Here is a 21526-nt window from a genome sequence, read left to right as displayed (position 1 = left end):
CACTGAAGATTTGAAAAAGTATGAAGGGAAGGAGGGGAGGGTGGAATTGAGAAATTATTGGTCGCCTGGGGGGGGGGGGGGAGTGCAGGGAGAGATGCCGGATGGGATTTTTATGCCCACTCACTTTAGGCTCAGGCCCACCCAAAATTGGGTGTCTGGCTAAGCCCCTGGGTGGGAGGGGGTTAGTCACCACTGGGGGAGTCAGGGGAGGTCATCCCCGATTCCCTCCGGTGGTCATCTGGTCAGTTCGGGCACATTTTTGAGGCTTGGTCGTAAGAAAAAATGGACCAAGTAAAGTCAGCCAAGTGCTCGTCAGGGATGCCCTTCTTTTTTCCATTATCGCTCGAGGATACCTATCTTTTAGGCATGCCGCAGTCCCGCCTTCGCTACACCTCCAACACACCCCTGGGAACTTTGGTCGTCCCCACGATGGGCAGCAGTTGGGGATGGCCAAAATCGGCTTTCGATTATGCCGATTTGGGCAACTCTGAGAGAAGGACGCCCATCTCCCGATTTGTGTCGAAAAATGGGCGCCCTTCTCTTTCGAAAATAAGCCTGATAGAGGGGCATAATCGAACGCAAACGCCTATCTCCATGGGCGTTTATTTCCGAGAACTGGTCCGTGAAGGGGCAGACCAAACCGTATTTTCGAAAAAATGGATGTTTTTGAGCTGGGCATTTGTTTTTTTTAGCGATAATGGAAACTAAAAATGCCCAGCTCAAAAACGTCCTAATCCGAGCCATTTGGTCATGGGAGGGGCCAGGATTCGTAGTACACTGGCCCGCCTGATATGCCAGGACACCAACAGTGCGGTGGACTTTAGAAAAACCTCCCACATGCATAGCTCCCTTACCACGGGTGCTGAGCACCCAACCCCCTCCCCCAAAACCCAGTACCCACAAACGTACAACACTACCATAGCTCTTAGGGGTGAAGGGGGCACCTACATGTGGGTACAGTGGGTTTTGGAGGCCTCCCATTTACCAGCACAAGTGTTACAGGTGGGGGGAATGGGCCTGGGTCCACCTGCCTGAAGTGCACTACGGTACCCACTAAAAGTGCTCCAGGGACCTGCATACACGCAGGCCTCTAGGACTTGTTGCTGCTGTATAACATTGGCACACCAGTTTACACCTGAAGACTAATCGCTCTGAAAACGTCCTTTATTGGAATAAGCACCTTTACTCACAGTTAACTGCACATCAGAGGTTGGGGCCCACTGGCAACGAGTCTCCCTGGTACTGAGATGAGCAGTAGGTCAGAGCTGGCAGAATGCTGTACAATGCCCTCTTTCAGCCACATTCAAGGTAAGAACTAAGTTCTGTAACGTGGCTAACACGTGAAAGGGATCTAAAACTGGCTTACAAAAATGGCCACTACCTCATGGACTACCGGAAACAAAACTGAACACCCTCTGACCCAGTTAGCAGGGGGGAAAGCACCATGGGAGTAGAGCCTACCAACTACCAACATCGTGAGCATTTGCCACAAGCTAGTGGAATTACGAAGCCTAATACCCTACACCCACCACAATGCACTGCTGATGTGACTCTGCAGTGCGCATAACAGAAAAGGTGTCACATTCACCTGCGAGCCACATCAGAACCAGGGAAAGGCTGTCAGAGGATAGAACACTTTCTGCTGTCATGGAGGTGGGTACGGCATTTGAGGCTGGCATAGAGGCTGGAAAAAAAGTTTTTAAAGTGGGTTTGTTTTGGTGGGAGGGGGTTAGTGACCACTGGGGGAGTCAGGGGAGGTCATCCCTGATTCCCTCCAGTGGTCATCTGGGCAGTTGGGGCACTTTTTTGAGACTTGTTTGTGAAAAAAAGGGTCCAAAAAAAGTGACCCAAAATCACGGTAAAAACGCCTTTTTTTTCAATTATCAGCTAAAGACGCCCATCTCTCCTCGGCTGATAACCACGCCCCAGTCTCGCCTTCACCACGCCTCCGCCATGCCCCCATCAACTTTACCCGTTTCCGCGACGGATTGCAGTTGGAAACGCCCAAAATCGGCTTTCGATTATACCGATTTGGGCGCCCACGGGAGAAAGATGCCCATCTCCCGATTTGGGTCTCAATATAGGCGTTTTTCTCTTTCGATTATAAGCAGGATAGTATATTACTTACAATGTCAACACAATACGTAATAGAACATTTTATTAGACAGCATAGGGTATAAGCTAAGATGGAACATATAGACAGTGGCGTAGGAAGGAGGGGCGGTGGGGCGGTCTGCCCCGGGTGCACGCCACTGGGGGGTGTCGGCTCCACTGGTTCCCTGCTCCCTCTGCCCCGGAACAGGTTACTTCCTGTTCCGGGGCAGAGAGAGCAGGGAACCAGCGGAGCCGACACAGCTCCCAGCGACGTGCACTCGGGGCGGACTAGACCTCCCGCCCGCCTCCTTTCCTATGCTAGGTAAGAATTTTGCTCTGGGGGGGGTGCGCGCGCTGGGGGGAGGTGCGCCATGCTGCACCCGGGGGGGGGGGGGTGCGCAGCGGCGACCCGCCCCGGGTGTTAGTCGCCCTCGCTACAGCACTGCATATAGATAGGTAAGAGAGTAATTAATTCATCATAATCTTTGCCACAATGACATCACATTTTAAATAATTTTTATAAGTTTTTAAGCTCCTACATTTAGGTGATTTGTCATCAGAAAACTTAGGATTCTATAGTTCACTAAAAATAGGGTAAAATGTTAGGAACCTAAGGGGCTGTTTTACAAAGCGTCAGTAAGCTCAACGTGGGCTTTACCCAGTGGTGTGCTGGTAAATTTTTAACAACAGGCTCTCTCCCCGGTCCACCTCGGCGCCCCCCCCCCCGTCCACCGCTGCACCCCCCCCCCACCTCTGCGGCCCCCCAAAATTGCAGAGCTGGCCATAGCCGGGGGGAGGGGGCAATGCATTACTCTCTCCAGGAAAAAAAATTAAATGATCCCAGGTTCCAATCTAATTCATGTTTAATATGGGATAAAATGCCATAAATAAGTAAATAAATATAAACTTTTAACGTTCAGCACCTGATTCTCAAAGTGTACATATTCCAAACACTATAATGAAAATAAAATTATTTTTTTCTACCTTTGTTGTCTGGTGACTTTGTTTCTCTGATCATGCTGGTCCAGTATCTGATTCTGCTGCTCTCTATCTGTTCCCTTGACTCCGTTTCCAGGGCTTCCTTTCCATTTATTTCTTTCTTTCCTCCTTTCTTATTCATTTCTGGTCCTCCGCAGACTTGACTGTCCAGTGGATCTAGCTAATGGAGCCGGCTCGCCCCCAACAACAACCGGCTCGCAAGAGCTGTCAAAATTTAACAAGCGGCTCTTGCGAGCCGGACAGAGCCAGCTCCAGCACACCACTGGCTTTACCACATGCAAACCTGGAGCTACCACTGGCCCAACACTGGCAATGGCAATAGCTCCAGCCCCAGTGCACGCCATTTCCCAAGCTGGGGAAAATAGGGCAGTATTTTTTTAGCGCTGCACTAACCTGGCAGTAATTGGGCAATGCCTACACGGTTACTGCTAGGTTAGCGTGGAAGTCATTACCACCACCTCAGTGGGTGGCAGTAAATGCTTCCCCTCACATCACCACACGGTAACAGCAATCTTAACGCATGGCCATGGCTATATTCAGCCTTTTACCCGCTGCAGTAAAAATGGCCCCAGCCTCTAGCGCTGGGCCCTTTTTACCGCAGCTTGGTAAAAGAACCCCTAAATTAGGGAGAACCTGTGAGTCTGCTTTATCCACTGTCTTCTGACATCAGGCATTGAGGAGGATGCCCGTTCCAGCTTGCCCCAGTGTGTGGTCCTGCATCCCGGGTATATCTCAGCATCCTTGCCGTGGATGGTTTGAGAATCTGAGAGGCCACTTTAACCACTGTCTGTGCATAGTGCTTGCTTTTATCAGCCCCACATTTTCAGTGCTATTTTTTGAATTCCATCCTTATTCATTAGTACAGGAATAGCATCTGAGCCCTTAGAAGCTAATATTTTAAACACTGCACTCTAATGGCAACATTAACGCATGATCATTAATGTGAAAATGAGAAAAAGGCCATTTTTACAGCTGTGGTAAAAATGTCCTTAGCATGTAGGAAAAATCCATGCTAATGCCACTTTGTAACGCAGCTTAGTAAAGAACCCCTTGGTAAGCCAAATGTAGGCACTGAAAAGAAGACTTAAATGCAATTAGCCACACTGCCCCCTCCCAAAGGTCGTTTTAATTTAAACTGGTTCATCACAGCGTTCCCCATCCTTCACTCTTTCTTAATGGATTATACAAAATTCAAATCAAAATTCAAAAGTGCATCACCTCTTTGAGCAAAGCTTCACTGGCTCCCCATCAAAGAAAGAATAAATTTTAAGATCAATACAATGACCCACAAGATCATCCTTGGCGAATCCCCTGGCTACATGAATGAATTGATCAACCTCCCTGCTAGAAACAGATCTATTTCTTCACGAACTTATTTTAACCTACACCTTCCCAATTGTAGAGGAATTAAGTACAAGACCTACTACGCATCCAGTTTCTCCTTTTTGGGCAGCCAGCTGTGGAACGCTATACCCAGACCAATCCAATTAATAAACGACTTCTTGCCCTTTAGAAAAATGCTGAAAGCTCATCTCTTTAAGCAAGCCTACCCAAATGCCCCAACCTAATCTCGCCAACTTCCACCCCCAATTCTGTTCTGATTTAAATACCAACCTCCCATCCTTCTCTTTCCATCTCTCCTTAATTTTATCCCTCCTTACCCTTTCTCCCAATTACACTATCCTATCCTGTCTACCCTCTTTTATCCTAGTCATATATTATCTAACTCAACTTATCATACACTACTAAGCCCAACTTTACATTGTTTTACTACTGTTTTATTAAAATTCTATTAACTTTGTATTTCAAATTACTATGCAAGCCACATTGAGCCTGCATTGTGTGGGAAAGCGCGGGGTACAAATGTAATAATAATAATAATAATAACAGTGAGAGAATATAGAACAGTCCTTTTACCTGTGGATACTGGTACATCCTGAACATATTGGACATCTGACTTGTTTCCTCTGATTGAAGACCTTCAATGATAGCGGCCAGCGTGCCAGATGTTTTGCAGCGATAATTAGGAACCCAAATGTCCATACCAGTAAATATACTCATGACATCCCCAAACACAAAGAATGGATGGAGGTAAGAGTCATAAAGATGAAACCCCAGCGTGAAGTTGGGTAAGAGCTCTGAGCTATTGTTAATCTCCTCCACTGCAGAAACAAAGGCCAGATAGTCGTAATAGTTGTTTTGATAAAAACTGTAAAGACAAGGAAGATCAGACAATCTTACTGAAAGATCGAAAGAAAGCTTGTAGAACTGTTTTCAAAGCCAATGGTCAGTGTGTGTGTTTTAAAATCCAGCTACAGAGTTTGAAAAAATAAATATATTAAGAATGCTATATAAATAGGCATTGACACTGAATATACAGGTTAATCTCAGGCTGCCAGACATTATCCTTATAGGTTTAGACCCAATCTTAAATACACAGGCTATCTGTATACAGGCTGAATATCGCCACAATGGAACCGGTACATAGGTGACTGGAGGGCAACTGGTAGTCACCCACCCTCCTTTACAGAAAACTAGTGCAAGTGGGTATATACCTGTGTGTGCACAGCACATATATCAGTCACAGAGCTAGAGTAAATGCTCACAACTAAATGCTGGAGAAATGCACAGTATTTTATAAGTTATCCCCGTAAGTCAATAAAAAGTGCTAAAAATTGTGCATGCACACAATTTGCACATGCATTTTATCTGAATAATAATCCAATTAACACTGATAATTGGCATCCTAACAAGCAATTAGCACTAATAGGTTTTAATTAAAAGGTTCATGCATAAATTTAGGCACGGAATCCACACCTTAATTTAACATGTGATGCTAAAATGGGGGTGTGGAAATGGGAGGGTCATAGGTGGTTCAGGGGCATTCCAAGAATGTACATGTGAAATTTAAAGAATAAGGGGTATGAATGCCTAATTTAGGTGTGATGATTTGCAACATGTTTCAGATAGGCGTGATTCCCAGCTATAAGCACTAATTCTATAAACCACATCTACCTTTAGATGCACCTTATAGAATACCCATATGCACTTTTATTGGCACCATATATTGAATCTATCCCTATGTATAAATGTGAGCCCTGCAAGTGACCCACCCAGACACTACTAAAGATATTCATATAGATATAGAACAGTGAATAAGCAGAGTATCAGCATTGATGTATGAATATCAATTTCAAGAAGTCCTTCCCCCCCCCCCCCCGGATCTGCCTAATCCTACACAGGGGGCGTAGCTATGTGGGGCCACGGGGGCATAGGCCCCCGTAGATTTGGCCCTGGCCCCCCCTGCCGATGACCTTCTCGATCCCCCTCCCCCCGCCGCTGTCGGATATCTTTGCTGGCGGGGGACCCCAACCCCCGCCAACCGAGGTCCTCTTCTCTGGCGCGGGTGCTTTGCTGATCTGCAAGGCTTCGTTCTGTTTCTCTGAGTTTGACGTCCTGCATGTTGTACGTGCAGGACATCAGACTCACAGAAACAGAACAAAGCCTTGCAGATCAGCCAGCAACGCGGCCACGCCGGAGAAGAGGACTTTGGCTGGCGGGGGTTTGGGTCCCCCGCCAGCAAAGGTACCCGACGGTGACGGCGGCGGCAGGGGAGGGTTGGTGGCGGTGGGAAGGGGGGTTCAAAAGAGTTGGCGCCGGGGGAGTCAAAGCTGTTGTTGGTGGTGGCAGGGGGAAGGGGTCGGCAGCGCCGGGGGGGGGGGGCTAAAATGTGCCCCCTCACCTTGGGCTCTGGACCCCCTTCCCGCCAAAGCCTGGCTACGCCCCTGATCCTACAGCACCAAACATCACAAAATGTTCAGAAATGGAAAACAATAACACCAACCTTTCTCTCTAATATGCTAATATATCATACTAACAGTGGTGTAGGAAGGGGGGGCGGGGGGGCGGTCCGCCCCGGGTGCACGCCGCTGGGGGGTGTCGGCTCCGCGCTGGTGCACTGCCCTCTCTGCCCCAGAACAGGTTACTTCCTGTTCCAGGACAGAGAGAGCAGTGAACCAGAGTGGAGCCGACACACCCCAGCAACGTGCAGTCGGGGCGGATCGGCCCTCCCGCCCGTCCCTCGCCGCAGGTATGTGCTCCGCGGGGGGTGCGCAGTGGCGACCCGCCCCGGGTGTCAGCTCCCCTCGCTACGGCTCTGCATACTAACCCAATCTAACCGATTATTGTACTATTATTATTGTATTATGTGCTATACTTCTATAAATCTAAACTTTGTAACCGCCTTTTTAGCAATATGTAAACCACATTGAATCTACCATATGGTGGGAAAATGTGGGATACAAATGCAATAAATAAATAAAATAAATAAACATATGAGTGAATAAGCCAATACTTTAATCACTTCGATGCATATTTGTTACCTAAATCTTGGTGCTTTCTTTATAGAATTGTTGGGCATAGGGATAATTATTATTACTGCCCTGGCTCAGTCCTTCCTTCACCCCCAGGGTATATAGATGTATTAAGGCCAGTCAGTCAAAAATTCAATGTATACTATTCTCTATGCTGTATTGGAATTATATGAAGCGAGAATTTATGTGGTTACCTGCTGCTGGAAATCACATAAATCCTTCTAGAAATTGATCTACAGGTCATTCATTGTAGTCTCAGAGAAATGCATAGATCCTTCCATCTGATAAGGGGAAAGGGAAATGATATACTGCCTTTCTGTGTTTGTTTTTGCAACTACATTCAAAGTGGTTTATATTTTATTTATTTATGAACATTTATACCCCACTTTTTTCCACATTAAGCAGGCTCAAAGTGGCTTACAATGTACATCCAGGTACTATTTGTACCAGGGGCAATGGAGGGTTAAGTGACTTGCCCAGAATCACAAGGAGCTGCAGTGTGAATCAAATTCAGTTCCCCAGGATCAAAGTCCACTGCACTAACCACTAGGCTACTCCTCCACTCCAAACACAGCTTGTTGGGAAATGTCACTCTCTATATATAGTTCAAATTACATGTCTTTTACTTTTTCTCTCTCCAGGTCCCCTCTTTCTTCAGCAAGTACATATCCCACTCAGTGGCTACATGGATACTAATGGGGGAAGTTATCAATGTGGTCTACCATTAAGATGGGTAATTTTACTGCTAACTTCTGTTGTTTGAGCAGAGGTCCCATTTTAAGCAATACAAACAAATAAGACATAAGCATCGCCACGCTGGGACAGACCAAAGGTCCATCTAGCCCAGCACCCTGCTTCCGACAGTGGCCAATCCAGGTCACAATCACCCGACAAGATCCACGGAGCAAAGCATTTTGTACTGCTTGTCCCAGGAATAGTGGATTTTTCCCTGCGTCCATTTAATAACATTCTATGGCCTTTTCCTTCAGGAAGCCTTCCAAACCTTTCTTAAACTCTGTTAAGCTAACCGCCTTAACCACATTCTACGGCAACGAATTCCAGAGTCGAATTACGCACTGAGTAAAGAAAAATCTTCTCTTATTTGTTTTAAACTTACTGCACTCCAGCTTCATCGCATGCCCCCTTGTCCTAGTATTTTTGGAAAGCGTAAACAGACGCTCCATATCTATCTTTTCCACTCCACTCATTATTTTATATACCTCTATCATATCACCCCTCAGCTGCCTTTTCTCCAAGCTGAAGAGCCCCAGCTGCTTTAGCCTTTCCTCATAGCAAAGTCGTCCCATCCCCTTAATCATCTTTGTCGCCCTATTCTGCATCTTTTCCAATTCCACTATATCTTTTTTGAGGTGCGGCGACCAGAATTGAACACAATACTCTAGGTACAGTCGCACCATGGACCGATACAGTGGCATTATAATATCCTCATTTTTGTTTTCCATCCCTTTCCTAATAATACCTAACATTCTATTTGCTTTGTTAGCCGCAGCAGCACACTGAGCAGAAGATTTCAACGTATCATCAATGATGACTCCCAGGTCCCTTTCTCGTTCCGTGACTCCTAACGCTGAACCTTGCATGACGTAGCTATAGTTTGGGTTCCTTTTTCCCACATGCATCACTTTGCACTTGCTCACATTGAACATCATCTGCCATATATATACGCAGACGACGTAACGATCTACATCCCATTTAAATAAGATCTAAAGGAAATCTCCAATGAAATCAACCAAAGTCTTCATATCATGCACTCATGGGCGGATGCATTTAAGCTAAAACTTAACGCAGAAAAAACCCAATGCCTAATACTCACCTCACAACATAACACGAACAAATTCACTACCATCAATACACCAAATCTGAACCTGCCAATTTCAAACACCCTAAAAATTCTTGGAGTTACCATCGATCGACACCTAACACTGGAAAGTCACGCGAAAAACACAACGAAGAAGATGTTCCATTCAATGTGGAAATTAAAAAGAGTAAGACCTTTCTTCCCCAGAACCGTTTTCCGTAACCTTGTACAATCAATGGTACTTAGCCATCTAGACTATTGCAATGCACTCTACGCCGGCTGCAAAGAGCAAATAATCAAGAAACTTCAGACAGCCCAGAACACTGCAGCAAGACTCAGGTAAAACAAAATATGAAAGTGCTAAACCCCTACGAGAAAAGCTACACTGGCTCCCACTGAAAGAACGCATCACGTTCAAAATATGCACTCTAGTTCACAAAATCATTCACGGAGATGCACTAGCCTACATATCAGACTTGATAGACCTACCACCTAGGAATGCTAAAAGATCATCCCGCACATTCCTTAATCTGCACTTCCCAACTGCAAAGGCCTAAAATACAAACTAATGCATGCGTCTAGCTTTACCTACCTGAGCACACAGCTATGGAACGCATTACCACGCAACCTAAAACTGATCTATGAACTAACTTCCGCAAACTACTGAAGACCCATCTCTTTAACAAGGCGTACCACAAAAAGTAACAAATATGAACATATATAACTCCTCCATATATATTCAGAACTGTCTTACTATATCTGCTTGTTATACTACTATCATGTCTCTTATTATAATGTTACCCAAGATCCTTCTGTACCAGTAATTGTATATTTTCTAACTGTATTTCCACTTATCATGATGTATTGTAAGCCACATTGAGCCTGCAAAGAGGTGGGAAAATGTGGGATACAAATGCAATAAATAAATAAATTTAGACGCCCAGTCTCCTAGACTCGCAATATCTTCTTGCAACTTTTCACAATCTTCCCACGATTTGACGACCTTAAACAACTTTGTCTCATCAGCAAATTTGATAACCTCACTAGTTACACCCACCTCCAGGTCATTTATGAAAATGTTAAAAAGCAACGGTCCCAGCACAGATCCCTGAGGGACCCCACTAACTACCCTTCTCCATTACGAGTAGTGACCATTTAACCCTACTCTCTGTTTTCTATCTTTCAACCAGTTTTTAATCCATAACATAATGATAGTTTCTACAATTTTGCCCGGCACCGACATCAGACTCACCGGTCTATAATTCCCTGGATCTCCCCTGGAACCTTTCTTAAAAATTGGCGTTACATTAGCGACCCTCCAATCTTCCAGTACCACACTCAATTTTAAGGATAAATTACGTATCAACAACAGTAGCTCCGCAAGCTCATTTTTTAGTTCCATCAGTACCCTGGGATGAATGCCATCTGGCCCAGGAGATTTGCTACTCTTTAGTTTGCAAAACTACCCTATTACATCCTCCAGGTTTACAGAGATTTCATTAAGTTTCTCCGACTCGTCAGCCTCAATACCCTGTCCAGCACCGGTATCCCAACCAAATCTTCCTCGGTGAAGACCGAGGCAAAGAACTCATTTAATCTTTCTGCTGTTTCTTTATCTTCCCTGAGTGCCCCCTTTACTCCCCGGTCATCCAGTGGCCCAACTGATTCTTTTGCCGGTTTTCTGCTTTTTATATACCTGAAAAAATAACCTGGCTTAACAGTAAAATAACCTGTCTTAATGGTAGCCCATATTGATAATTTCCACCTAAATTCCACAAAGTAAAAGTTAAAAAGAAAAATGTTGCATGTCTAGTGGTATCAAGAAGCATCAAATGAAGGAGGAGGTATGAAAAGCCACAAGGAATTAGATTAATGCAAAAAATGGGAACATGAGCATGGGATGATGAATTCATCCAAATAGGGAGGGATACTAGTATAGACAGCTCTTTGCACCAGAGTCAAGAGTTTCAACTGAATTTTAAACAAAACTGGAAACCAGTGATAGCAACAGAGGAGTGGTGAGATGTGGTCATACCTATGTGTATGGAAAAGAAGTTGCGAGATTTTGTACTGATTGAAGGCATTGAAAGAGTTGCTGTGGGAAGGCTGACAGTGTTATAGCAATCCAACTGAGATTTTTTCACAGAGAGAGTGGTGGATACTTGGAATGCCCTCCCGCGGGAGGTGGTGGAGATGAAAACGGTAACGGAATTCAAACATGCTTGGGATAAACATAAAGGAATCCTGTTCATAAAGGAATCCTCAGAAGCTTAGCTGAGATTGGGTGGCAGAGCCGGTGGGGGGAGGCAGGGCTGGTGGTTGGGAGGCGGGGCTAGTGCTGGGCAAGACTTCTACGGTCTGTGCCCTGAAAATGGCAGATACAAATCAAGGTAAGGTATACACAAAAAGTAGCACATATGAGTTTATCTTGTTGGGCAGACTGGATGGACCGTGCAGGTATTTCTCTGCCGTCATCTACTATGTTACAATCCTGCTTATTTTCGTAGGAGAAGGCCGGCCATCTTCCGACACAAATCGGGAGATGACCGGCCATCTCTTACGGCCGGCCAAATCGGTATAATCGAAAGCCGATTTTGGCTGGCTTCAACTGTTTTCCATCGCAGGGCCAGCCAAAGTTCAAGGGGGTGTGTCGGCAGTGTACCGAAGGTGGGACGGGGGCATGCTTACGAGATGGCCGGCTTCAGCAGATAATGTAAAAAAGAAGGCAGGCCCCGACAAGCATTTGGCCGACTTTACTTGGTCCATTTATTTTTAGGACCAAGCCTCAAAAAGGTGCCCCAACTCACCAGATGACCACCAAAGGGAATCGGGAATCACCTCCCCATACTTCCCTAGTGGTCACCAACCCCCTCCCACCCTAAAAAAAAAATGTTTTGCCAGACTCTATGCCAGCCTCAAATGTCATACCCAGCTCAGTGACAGCAGTATGCAGGTCCCTGGAGCAGTTTTAGGGGTACTGCAGTGCACTTCAGGCAGGCGGACCCAGTCCCATCCCCCCTACCTGTTACAGTTGTGGTGGTAAATGGGAGCCCTCCAAAACCCACCCGAAACCCACTGTACCCACATGTAGGTGCCCCCTTCACCCATAAGGACTATGGTAGTGGTGGTGTACAGTTGTGGGCAGTGGGTTTTGGGGGGGGATTTTGGGGGCTCAGCACCCAAGGGAAGGGAGCTATGTACCTGGGAACAGTTAATTAAGTTGACTGCAGTGCCCCCTAGGGTGCCCGGTTGGTGTTCTGGCATGTCATGGGGGTCAGTGCACTACAAATGCTGGCCCCTCCCATGACCAAATGCCTTTGATTTGGCCGGGTTTGAGATGGCCTGCTTCGGTTTCCATTATCACAGAAAACCGATGCCAGCCATCTCAAACCTGGCCATCTCTGACATTTGGCCGGCCCCAACCGTATTATCAAAACGAAAGATGGTCAGCCATCTTTTTCGATAATACGGTTGGGGACAGCTCTTTACGACGCCGGCCATATAAATGGCCGCCCATGTAGATGGCTGGCGCCGTTCGATTATGCCCCTCCACGTTACTATGTGATGTGAGCATGCAGGAACATAATCTGAGATTCCTGGTCAAGATAAGACCCGATTTACTGCAATTCTCATGAGCAGATATGAATAACATGAGATATCTGAGGTTCAAAAGAGTGAACTATGTTGAAAAGAAAGGGTGACTCCCAAGCGACACCGGAGGTGAGAAAGAGGAGTGGACGGAGTAGAATAGGCACAGACTGAGAAGAATGATCACTAAGAAAAGAGTCGAACCAATTTAATACCCTGCCACAGAATTCATAAATCACGAGATGGCAAGGAAACATAGCAACATGACAGCACATAAGGGCTAAATGGCCCATCCAGTCTGCCTTTCCACAGTAGCCACTAAACTCCTCCTTTTCCTAAGGGATCCCACGTGTCTGTCCCATGCTTTCTTAAATTCCAACACAGTCTTTGACTCCATGACCTCCACTGTGAGGCCATTCCACGCATCCACCACCCTTTCTGAGAAAGAGTATTTTCTTAGATTCTTCCTAAGTCTGTTTCCTCTTAACTTCATCCTATGCCCTCTCATTCCAGAGTTTTCCTTCATTTGAAAAAAAGATTCACCTCCTGTATATTAATGCCACTGAGGTATTTAAATGTCTCTATCATATCTCCTCTCTCCTGCCTCTCTTCCAGCATATACATGTTGAGGTTCATGAGCCTATCACTGTATGTTTTATGACTGAGACTACTTACCAATTTGGTAGCTGCCCTCTGGACCGACTCCATCCTATTAATATCTTTTCGTAGGTTCAGTCTCCAGCATTGCATGCAGTACTCTAAGTGGGGCCTCACCAGAGGCTTATACAAGGGCAGTATCACCTCTTTTTCCTGCTGGTCATCCCTCTCCCTACACACCCAAGCATTCTTCTGGCTGTTTGTCTGTCCTAATTAGATTGTAAGCTCTGTCGAGCAGGGACTGTCTCTTCATGTTCAAGTGTACAGTGCTGCGTATGTCTAGTAGTGCTATAGAAATGATAAGTAGTAGTAGTAGTACTTTGACCATGAGATCAAAAGACAATGATAAATCTAAAGAGATGAGGCATATAATTTGACCCTTATCAAGAACATAGTAAATCTCACTCAAGAACCAGTGAGAATGGACTCCATGCTATAGACCGCAATAAAGACAAATAGGTACGGATGGAAAACATCTGTGGTCTCAGCATGGCATAGGAGTTGGGAGAAAACTGTTTCCTCGATCAGTTTAGAAAGGAAGGACATGCCTATAATTTGCTGGAATTGAAGAGTCATGTGAAGGTTTCTTCAAAAGAGGGTTAACCAGAACACTGATGGAACCAAATGAGCTTTCATGATTCAAAAGCAAATAGAAGAGGAAACCAAACTGAAAATTTTCTGTGTACACATCCCTACAAGGTACCTAAGAAACAAGGTTAGATGCCATTGAATATCAGTAGATATCCCCATACAAGAGATGTAAAAGGCCAAGAGCCATTTTATTGCCATTTATATTAGTTTAAATACCAACCTCTTAGATTATTATGGGGTTGACAAAATTTGCTTATATGACATTTTCCAGGTCACTAGTTTTGCACATTTCATACCTTGGGCTAAGTACGAAATCAGCTGAGCAGTTTCTCCTCTGTTTACCTGGTGAGTGTAAGGTTGATATTCAGCAGGGTAGTCTCTGCATAAAGATAAGCAAATGATTGATCCACTTGCTTTGATAAGGAGAGCAGGTGGGGGGAGGCGGGGCTAGTGGTTGGGAGGCAGGGCTAGTGCTGGGCAAGACTTCTACGGTCTGTGCCCTGAAAATGGCAGATGCAATCAAGGTAAGGTATACACAAAAAGTAGCACATATGAGTTTATCTTGTTGGGCAGACTGGATGAACCGTGCAGGTCTTTTTCTGCCGTCATCTACTATGTTACTATGTAAGGAGTAACCTAGTAATTAGCACAGGGTCTGAGAACCTGGGAAACAGGAATTAATTCCCACTGCAGCTCCTTATGACTCTGGGCAAGCCACTTAATCCTCTGTTACCCCAGGTACAAAGTAAGGACCTGTATATAATATGTAAACAGCTTTGATAGTAACCACAGAAAACCAGTATATTGAGTCCAATCTTCTTTCCCTTTCTGCTTGATTCAATCACACTATCTATTTAAGTAGGACCAATGATTATGTAGCCCTCAAGCGAATAAGTTATCTGAATAAGTTAGGACAGCTATTTATTATCCTGCTTGAACAGATAAATTTGATTGAAAAAGGGATGAATATGGCTGCTGTCCAGTTTTGGATTAAGCTAAACCCTGGGATCAATTCAGTTCTCACCTCCTTTTATGCATATAACTCAGACAAGATATCTTGATAACTGACCTAAGTTATCACTTTTTTCAGTTTGCTAGCCGAAAATTTAAAAAAACAGAAGTTAACTGCTTAAATCATTTTGAATATCTACCTCTTTGTATTTTGGTAATGGCAATACATTTGACAGATTTTTAAGTGTAAACCATCAAATGTAAAATCTCAAGAAGGTCTCCTTTATCTAAAGATCCCTCATTAAGCTACAAATCAAATTGACAGTTCAAGTTAGAGACCATCCTAAAAGTATGAATCCAAGTGTGTCTCCAATAGGAACTAAGCCACTGTGCTACTTACACGTAATGAAGATTCCATGTGGGAAAAGTTGCATAGGACAGTGGATGTTTAATATATAAACTGTTCGTTGTAACAATTCCTCCAATCATGATGTCTCCATCCTTGTGGTATCCTGATTTTAAACTTCTGTATTTAATTGGTGGACACTGGCCCTCAGTGGTCTTCCATTGCATGTAGCAAAGTATGAAAATCAGGACCAGAGGAGCTGCCATCTCTCAGGTTGTGAAAGAGCTTTTCCTATGAAACAAACTCCTGCTTGTCCTGCTCTGCAATTGTGGTATGAGGGAGGAAGTTTCAGAGGTCTTGGATATGTGCAGAAAAAGTCATAACCAAGAATTTTCAAATTGCACACCAGTAAATCTGTGCAAAGACACACAGGAGGTTGAGGAAAGACAGCACAAGTCTACTGATGTTGCACAGATCTCTGATTATTAGCACTGATTCGGCATTTGGTGAAGGCATTGTTAAATCTTTATAGAGTTCTGCTCCTCAAAGATTCAGACTCAAGGGATGTCTTCTCCAGATATGTGTGTTTGGCATTAAATATAGGTTTTTTTGGGGGGTGGGGGTTATTCTTAATATATCTTATAGAAATTGCACGTTCATTAACCAACAAATATCAATTATATAGAAAATCTTAGTGAAGAAAATCATTATAATCAGTGTGATTCATATTTTATAAATAGTGTGGTTATGATCTTTATAATTTTAAACATAAGTAAATTTGATGGCTAAAACACAGAGCGTTTCAGACACAGAAGTCACAACTTTCCTGCAAAACAAAACAAAAACAGCTACGTTTCCAGGGGGTGGGGGTGGAAGGAGATATGGTCATGGCTTGTGGCAAGACTAAGAAGGCTATGGGCATGAGTTTGCTATTGATCAGATATGTGTTAAGGCAGGTTCAGATCTGATCACAGGAGCTCTCTATTCTTTGAATTTATTATTCTGATTTTGCTCATCTCATGAATAAAGTGTGGATATTTATTACTTATCATTATAGTGTCAGGTCCCTTAGCCTGCATGAAATTGGTGTGTGGTCTGACTCATTAGACCCCTCTTACAGCCTCAATATGGTACAGGCAGCCACAGCATTATAATCGTTGATGTCATAGTTGCATGTTTAGCAACTATAAGGGTCCTTTTGCTAAGCTGTACTAAAAAGGGCCCTGAGCTACTGACAGGGGGCCGTTTTTACCACATGCTGTGGTCCTTTTTTCCACAGCGGGTAAAAATGCTTGAAAATAGCCATGGCCATGCGGTAAGATTGCTCTTTACCGCATGGCCATGTGTGGGGGGTTACTTAACGCCACCCACTGAAGTGGCAATAAGGGCTCCCGTGCTAACCCGGCAGTAAATGGGTAACACGGTGCTGCAAGATTGCCACTGGGTTAGTGCTGTTCTAGAAAATAGCCAGCTATTTTCCCTAGTGCGACAAATGGTGTGTGCTGGAGCTGGAACTACCACCGGTGCCCGCATTGAGCCAGCGGTAGTTCCATATTAGCGTTGGGCTTACCGATGCTTTGTAAAAGGTCCGCATAGTGAGGGGTAAGATGGGTTGCCTTGACACTTACTAAAATGTGTTCTACCATATTGAGGGTTGGATACTTGCATTCACTTTTGGGAATGAGGAGAGCTCTAGATACAGTGTCTACCAAAGATATGCATTTGGGTACAATTGCAATAAGGCCTGAAATCTCCCTGTGCATGCCATTCCCTGTCCTTTTCCTCATTATCGCAAGGCAGACGATCTGCAATCTCCAAGATGGAAAAACAGCAGAGCAGATCAGTAGGAGATATACACAAATTTATTAAATGAAAACCAAATGTTCAGATCAGCCCGACACAGGCCATGTTTTGCCCAGCAGGGCTGCATCAGAGGCTACAAGATAGATAACATACAATTTAAAAATCTATATAATACCAAACAAAGATAATAATAATGTATATAAATACATATACTATGACTTTTCCAAGATGGCGCTGTGAATGGACACACCTGTGTTTGCTCCTGGAGGCTGCTGTGTTTGTGAGTTTTCCTCCGTGCCTCTGTAGCCTCGTCAACGATGGGGAAGCGGAGAGGGAAGGTAAAGGAATATCCCTCGGTTCCTGTGACCTCCTTGACGATGAAACAAACAACCCTGCAATTTCCCAGGCAGCAACCGGGTCCTCAGGAAACTTCGACCCCCCTCTGCAGCTCTCGGCCCTTCGGAGTTGATCAAGAGTGGAAACGGGGCTTCCCTGAGCCCTGTGGAGCAAATTGAACCTCCCCAGCCTGGAGGAGAGGTGCTGGCTGTTCAAACAGAGACAGACGCCGAAGTGGCTCAGCTGGTCCTGTCTGAGGGTGTGACTGCAGCAACGGAGATAGATTCTCAACTTCGGGAAACATTACTACAACAGGCTTCAAAGGTATTGCCTCAAGCTATTGTTTCCAAGTTAGCTCGTGCTGACAGTCTATCTCAATCTCCTCCTGTGGCTAGTGGAGTGATTAGACCAGCAATTGTGACGCTGGAGTCACTATGGGATATGGTTTACAATATCCAAACCTCTATGCAAACTACTTTAAAGCAGAATTCTTCTGATATTGAAGTTCTTTCTGAGACTGCCCTGCTTCAAGCACAAGTGACTGCACAGCAAACCCAGAAATTGGAACATGTGGATATCAAAATTCAAGAAATGGGATCTATAGAAACAGCTCTGGTTAAAGACAATAATTTCCTACATAAACGACTTGAATACCTGGAAAATCAGACTAAAAGACTTAACCTTAGGTTTCTTAATTTTCCCAAATCGCCGTTAATTTCTCCCTTGGAGATGATTAAAAAATACTTGGTGGACATCCTGGGAATGGACAAGGACTCACTCCCTCCCATTACACGGGCTTATTACATCGGGAGTACTGGAGTGGTGGTAGGAACCCCCCCCCCCGTAATAGGGGAAGGAATGAATCTTACCTCATTCCTAGAAAGCTCATTAGAAATACTGTAGTTACTCAGAGGTTAACTCTGCTTGTCACTTTTGCGCTGGAGCCTGATAGGAATGCCATACTACGGCTTTCGTTGAGACATTTAGAAAATCTGTTTTTGGGCTCAAAGGTCCGTATCTTTCCAGATCTCTCACGGCCTACACAGATGAGACGAAGGGCCTTTTTGGAACTTCGCCCCAGGGTGGTGGCATTGGGAGCAAATTTTGTCTTGCGATTTCCTTGTTTCTGTAATGTGATGCTTGAGGGTAAATATTTTCAGTTTGTAGACCCAAAACAGTTGAAAGCGTTTATTGATGCAAGAGTTGATGTGAATATAGTAAACCTTCCCTAATCAGCAGGCTGGGGTCTGAACCAGAGGAAGCATCTATTGATTGTTAATTTTTGTATTTTTTTTCTTTCTTTTTTTTTGAATTTCCTTAATCTTGGAATCAAATTTCTTTAACTTGTGGACAAACGGGCTGTAAAGATATATACTTATTATTTTTGTTTCCTAATGTTAAATAATGCCAATTGCATATTCACTTTAAGTGGTGATGTATTGGAAAATTTAAATAAATAATTTTTAAAAATACATATACTATAAAAACAGAAAATTCATAAAGTGGAGGAGTGGCCTAGTGCTTAGGGTGGTGGACTCTAGTCCTGGGGAACTGAGTTCAATTCCCACTTCAGGCACAGGCAGCTCCTTGTGACTCTGGGCAAGTCACTTAGTCCTTCATTGCCCCAGGTACAAATAAGTACCTGTATATGTAAGCCACATCGAGCCTGCCATGAGCGGGAAAGTGCAGGGTACAAATAAAAAAAAATATTAAACCATTTATAAACAGATAAATACATGGATATGAATATATATTAAAAAAATAATTTAAATGTAAAATAATTATTATCTATAAAGACTCCATATTTCGAATATCCCACACTGAAAAATATTTTTAAAGAAGTGATAGTAATAATAAATAATAAATAGTAATCATAAATGGACTTCTTTTTAGAATTATATTGTCATATTATCCTTTTTGTGTTTCATATTTTTATTTTCAATTTTATATTAATCTTTTGATTTAGGTCACCACTCTTTATGATTATTCAGTTGAGCTGTTTTTTTACCTTATATTTGAGAAGATCTATGACCTCAGTCCCCTATACATGTGAGTTTATTTTAATTTTTATTCTTATTTATTCATTTTCATTTTTATTATCATCATATTTTGTCATTTTAAAATGATTTTTATATGTTTTTTGATTGATTTGTTTTGATTGTTCATATTTTTCAGTTATTTTTCATCAGTACATATATCCACTGATTTTGATAATAAAGGATCATTGTGTAGGTGGGTGTCCTATTTTGTTTTCATTACAATTTATTTACATACTATTGTTGTACTTATCTATGTATTTCATTTAGTGTATAATTTATTTTATTTTTTTAAGTTGACATTTTTATCTGTTTTATTTCAAGCTGACATTAATTATGTAACATTTATTTGTTACAGAGTTGTTAAATGTTTTTCTTTTGTATATAATAATATTTTCTTTTATATATTATTTACATTATATATTATAAAGATGAAATTATTTATAATTTATTTTGTGGGAGTCCATTTATGATTACTGTTTATTATTTATTACTAGTAAAAAAGGCCCGTTTCTGACACAAATGAAACGGGCGCTAGCAAGGTTTTCCTCGGAGTGTGTATGTTTGGGAGAGTGTATGTGAGAGTGAGTGTTTGAGAGTCAGAGTGAAAGTGTGAGTCCAATCCATGCTCCTCTGTCACCTGGCCCCTCCATTCATCCCTATCCAGCAATTCCGCTGTCTCCCTGAGGCCTGCCCTGCAATCCATATGCATCCATGGCCATCTGTCCCCTCCATTCATCCCTATCCAGCAATTCCCCTCTCCCTGAGTCCTGCCCTTCCAATCCATGCCCATCCATGCTCCTTTGTCACCTGGCCCCTCCATTTTTCCCTATCCAGCATTTCCCCTCTCTGCCTGAGGCCTGGCCTGCAATCCATATCCATCCATGGCCATCTGTCCCCTCCATTCATCCCTATCCAGCAATTCCCCTCTCCCTGAGTCCTGCCCTTCCAATCCATGCACCTCTGTCACCTGGCTCCTCCATTCATCCCTATCCACAATTCCCCTGTCTGCCTGAGGCCTGCCCTGCAATCCATATGCATCCATGCCCATCTGTGCCCTCCAGTCATCCCTATCCAGCAATTCCCCTCTCCCTGAGTCCTGCCCTTCCAATCCATGCCCATCCATGCTCATCTGTCACCTGGCCCCTCCATTTTTTCCTATCCAGCATTTTCCCTCTCTGCCTGAGGCCTGCCCTGCAATCCATATCCATCCATGCCCATCTGTCCCCTCCATTCATCCCTATCCAGCAATTCCCCTCTCCCTGAGTCCTGCCCTTCCAATCCATGCCCATCCATGCTCCTTTGTCACCTGGCCCCTCCATTTTTCCCTATCCAGCATTTCCCCTCTCTGCCTGAGGCCTGGCCTGCAATCCATATCCATCCATGGCCATCTGTCCCCTCCATTCATCCCTATCCAGCAATTTCCCTCTCCCTGAGTCCTGCCCTTCCAATCCATGCACCTCTGTCACCTGGCTCCTCCATTCATCCCTATCCACAATTCCCCTGTCTGCCTGAGGCCTGCCCTGCAATCCATATGCATCCATGCCCATCTGTGCCCTCCATTCATCCCTATCCAGCAATTCCCCTCTCCCTGAGTCCTGCCCTTCCAATCCATGCCCATCCATGCTCATCTGTCACCTGGCCCCTCCATTTTTTCCTATCCAGCATTTTCCCTCTCTGCCTGAGGCCTGCCCTGCAATCCATATCCATCCATGCCCATCTGTCCCCTCCATTCATCCCTATCCAGCAATTCCCCTCTCCCTGAGTCCTGCCCTTCCAATCCATGTCCATCCATGCTCATCTGTCACCTGGCCCCTCCATTTTTCCCTATCCAGCAATTGCCCTCTCTCCCTGAGGCCTGCCCTGCAATCCATATTGTTTCCATATATTAACAATATCCATCCATGCCCATCTGTCCCCTCTATTCATCCCT

General features: G+C 44.2%; 1 protein-coding gene across 1 annotated transcript in view; it reads right to left on the bottom strand.

Moving 5' to 3' along the window:
• The window catches only part of LOC115464479 (vomeronasal type-2 receptor 26-like), a 32032-nt gene extending 14827 nt beyond the window's left edge, over positions 1–17205 (bottom strand). The window contains exons 1-2 of the mRNA XM_030194855.1: positions 17081–17205; positions 5011–5302 (exon numbers count right to left, since the gene is read on the bottom strand). Coding sequence (XP_030050715.1) covers positions 5011–5302; positions 17081–17205 — 417 coding nt within the window. The remainder of the gene's footprint in view (positions 1–5010; positions 5303–17080) is intronic.
• Between the last annotated feature and the right edge of the window lie 4321 nt (positions 17206–21526).

This window comes from Microcaecilia unicolor, chromosome 3 (assembly GCF_901765095.1).
Source record: "Microcaecilia unicolor chromosome 3, aMicUni1.1, whole genome shotgun sequence".
NCBI classification, from domain to species: Eukaryota; Metazoa; Chordata; class Amphibia; order Gymnophiona; family Siphonopidae; genus Microcaecilia; species Microcaecilia unicolor.
The sequence above is the reverse complement of the archived record's forward strand: the minus strand, read 5'-3'. Positions and strand labels throughout refer to the sequence as shown.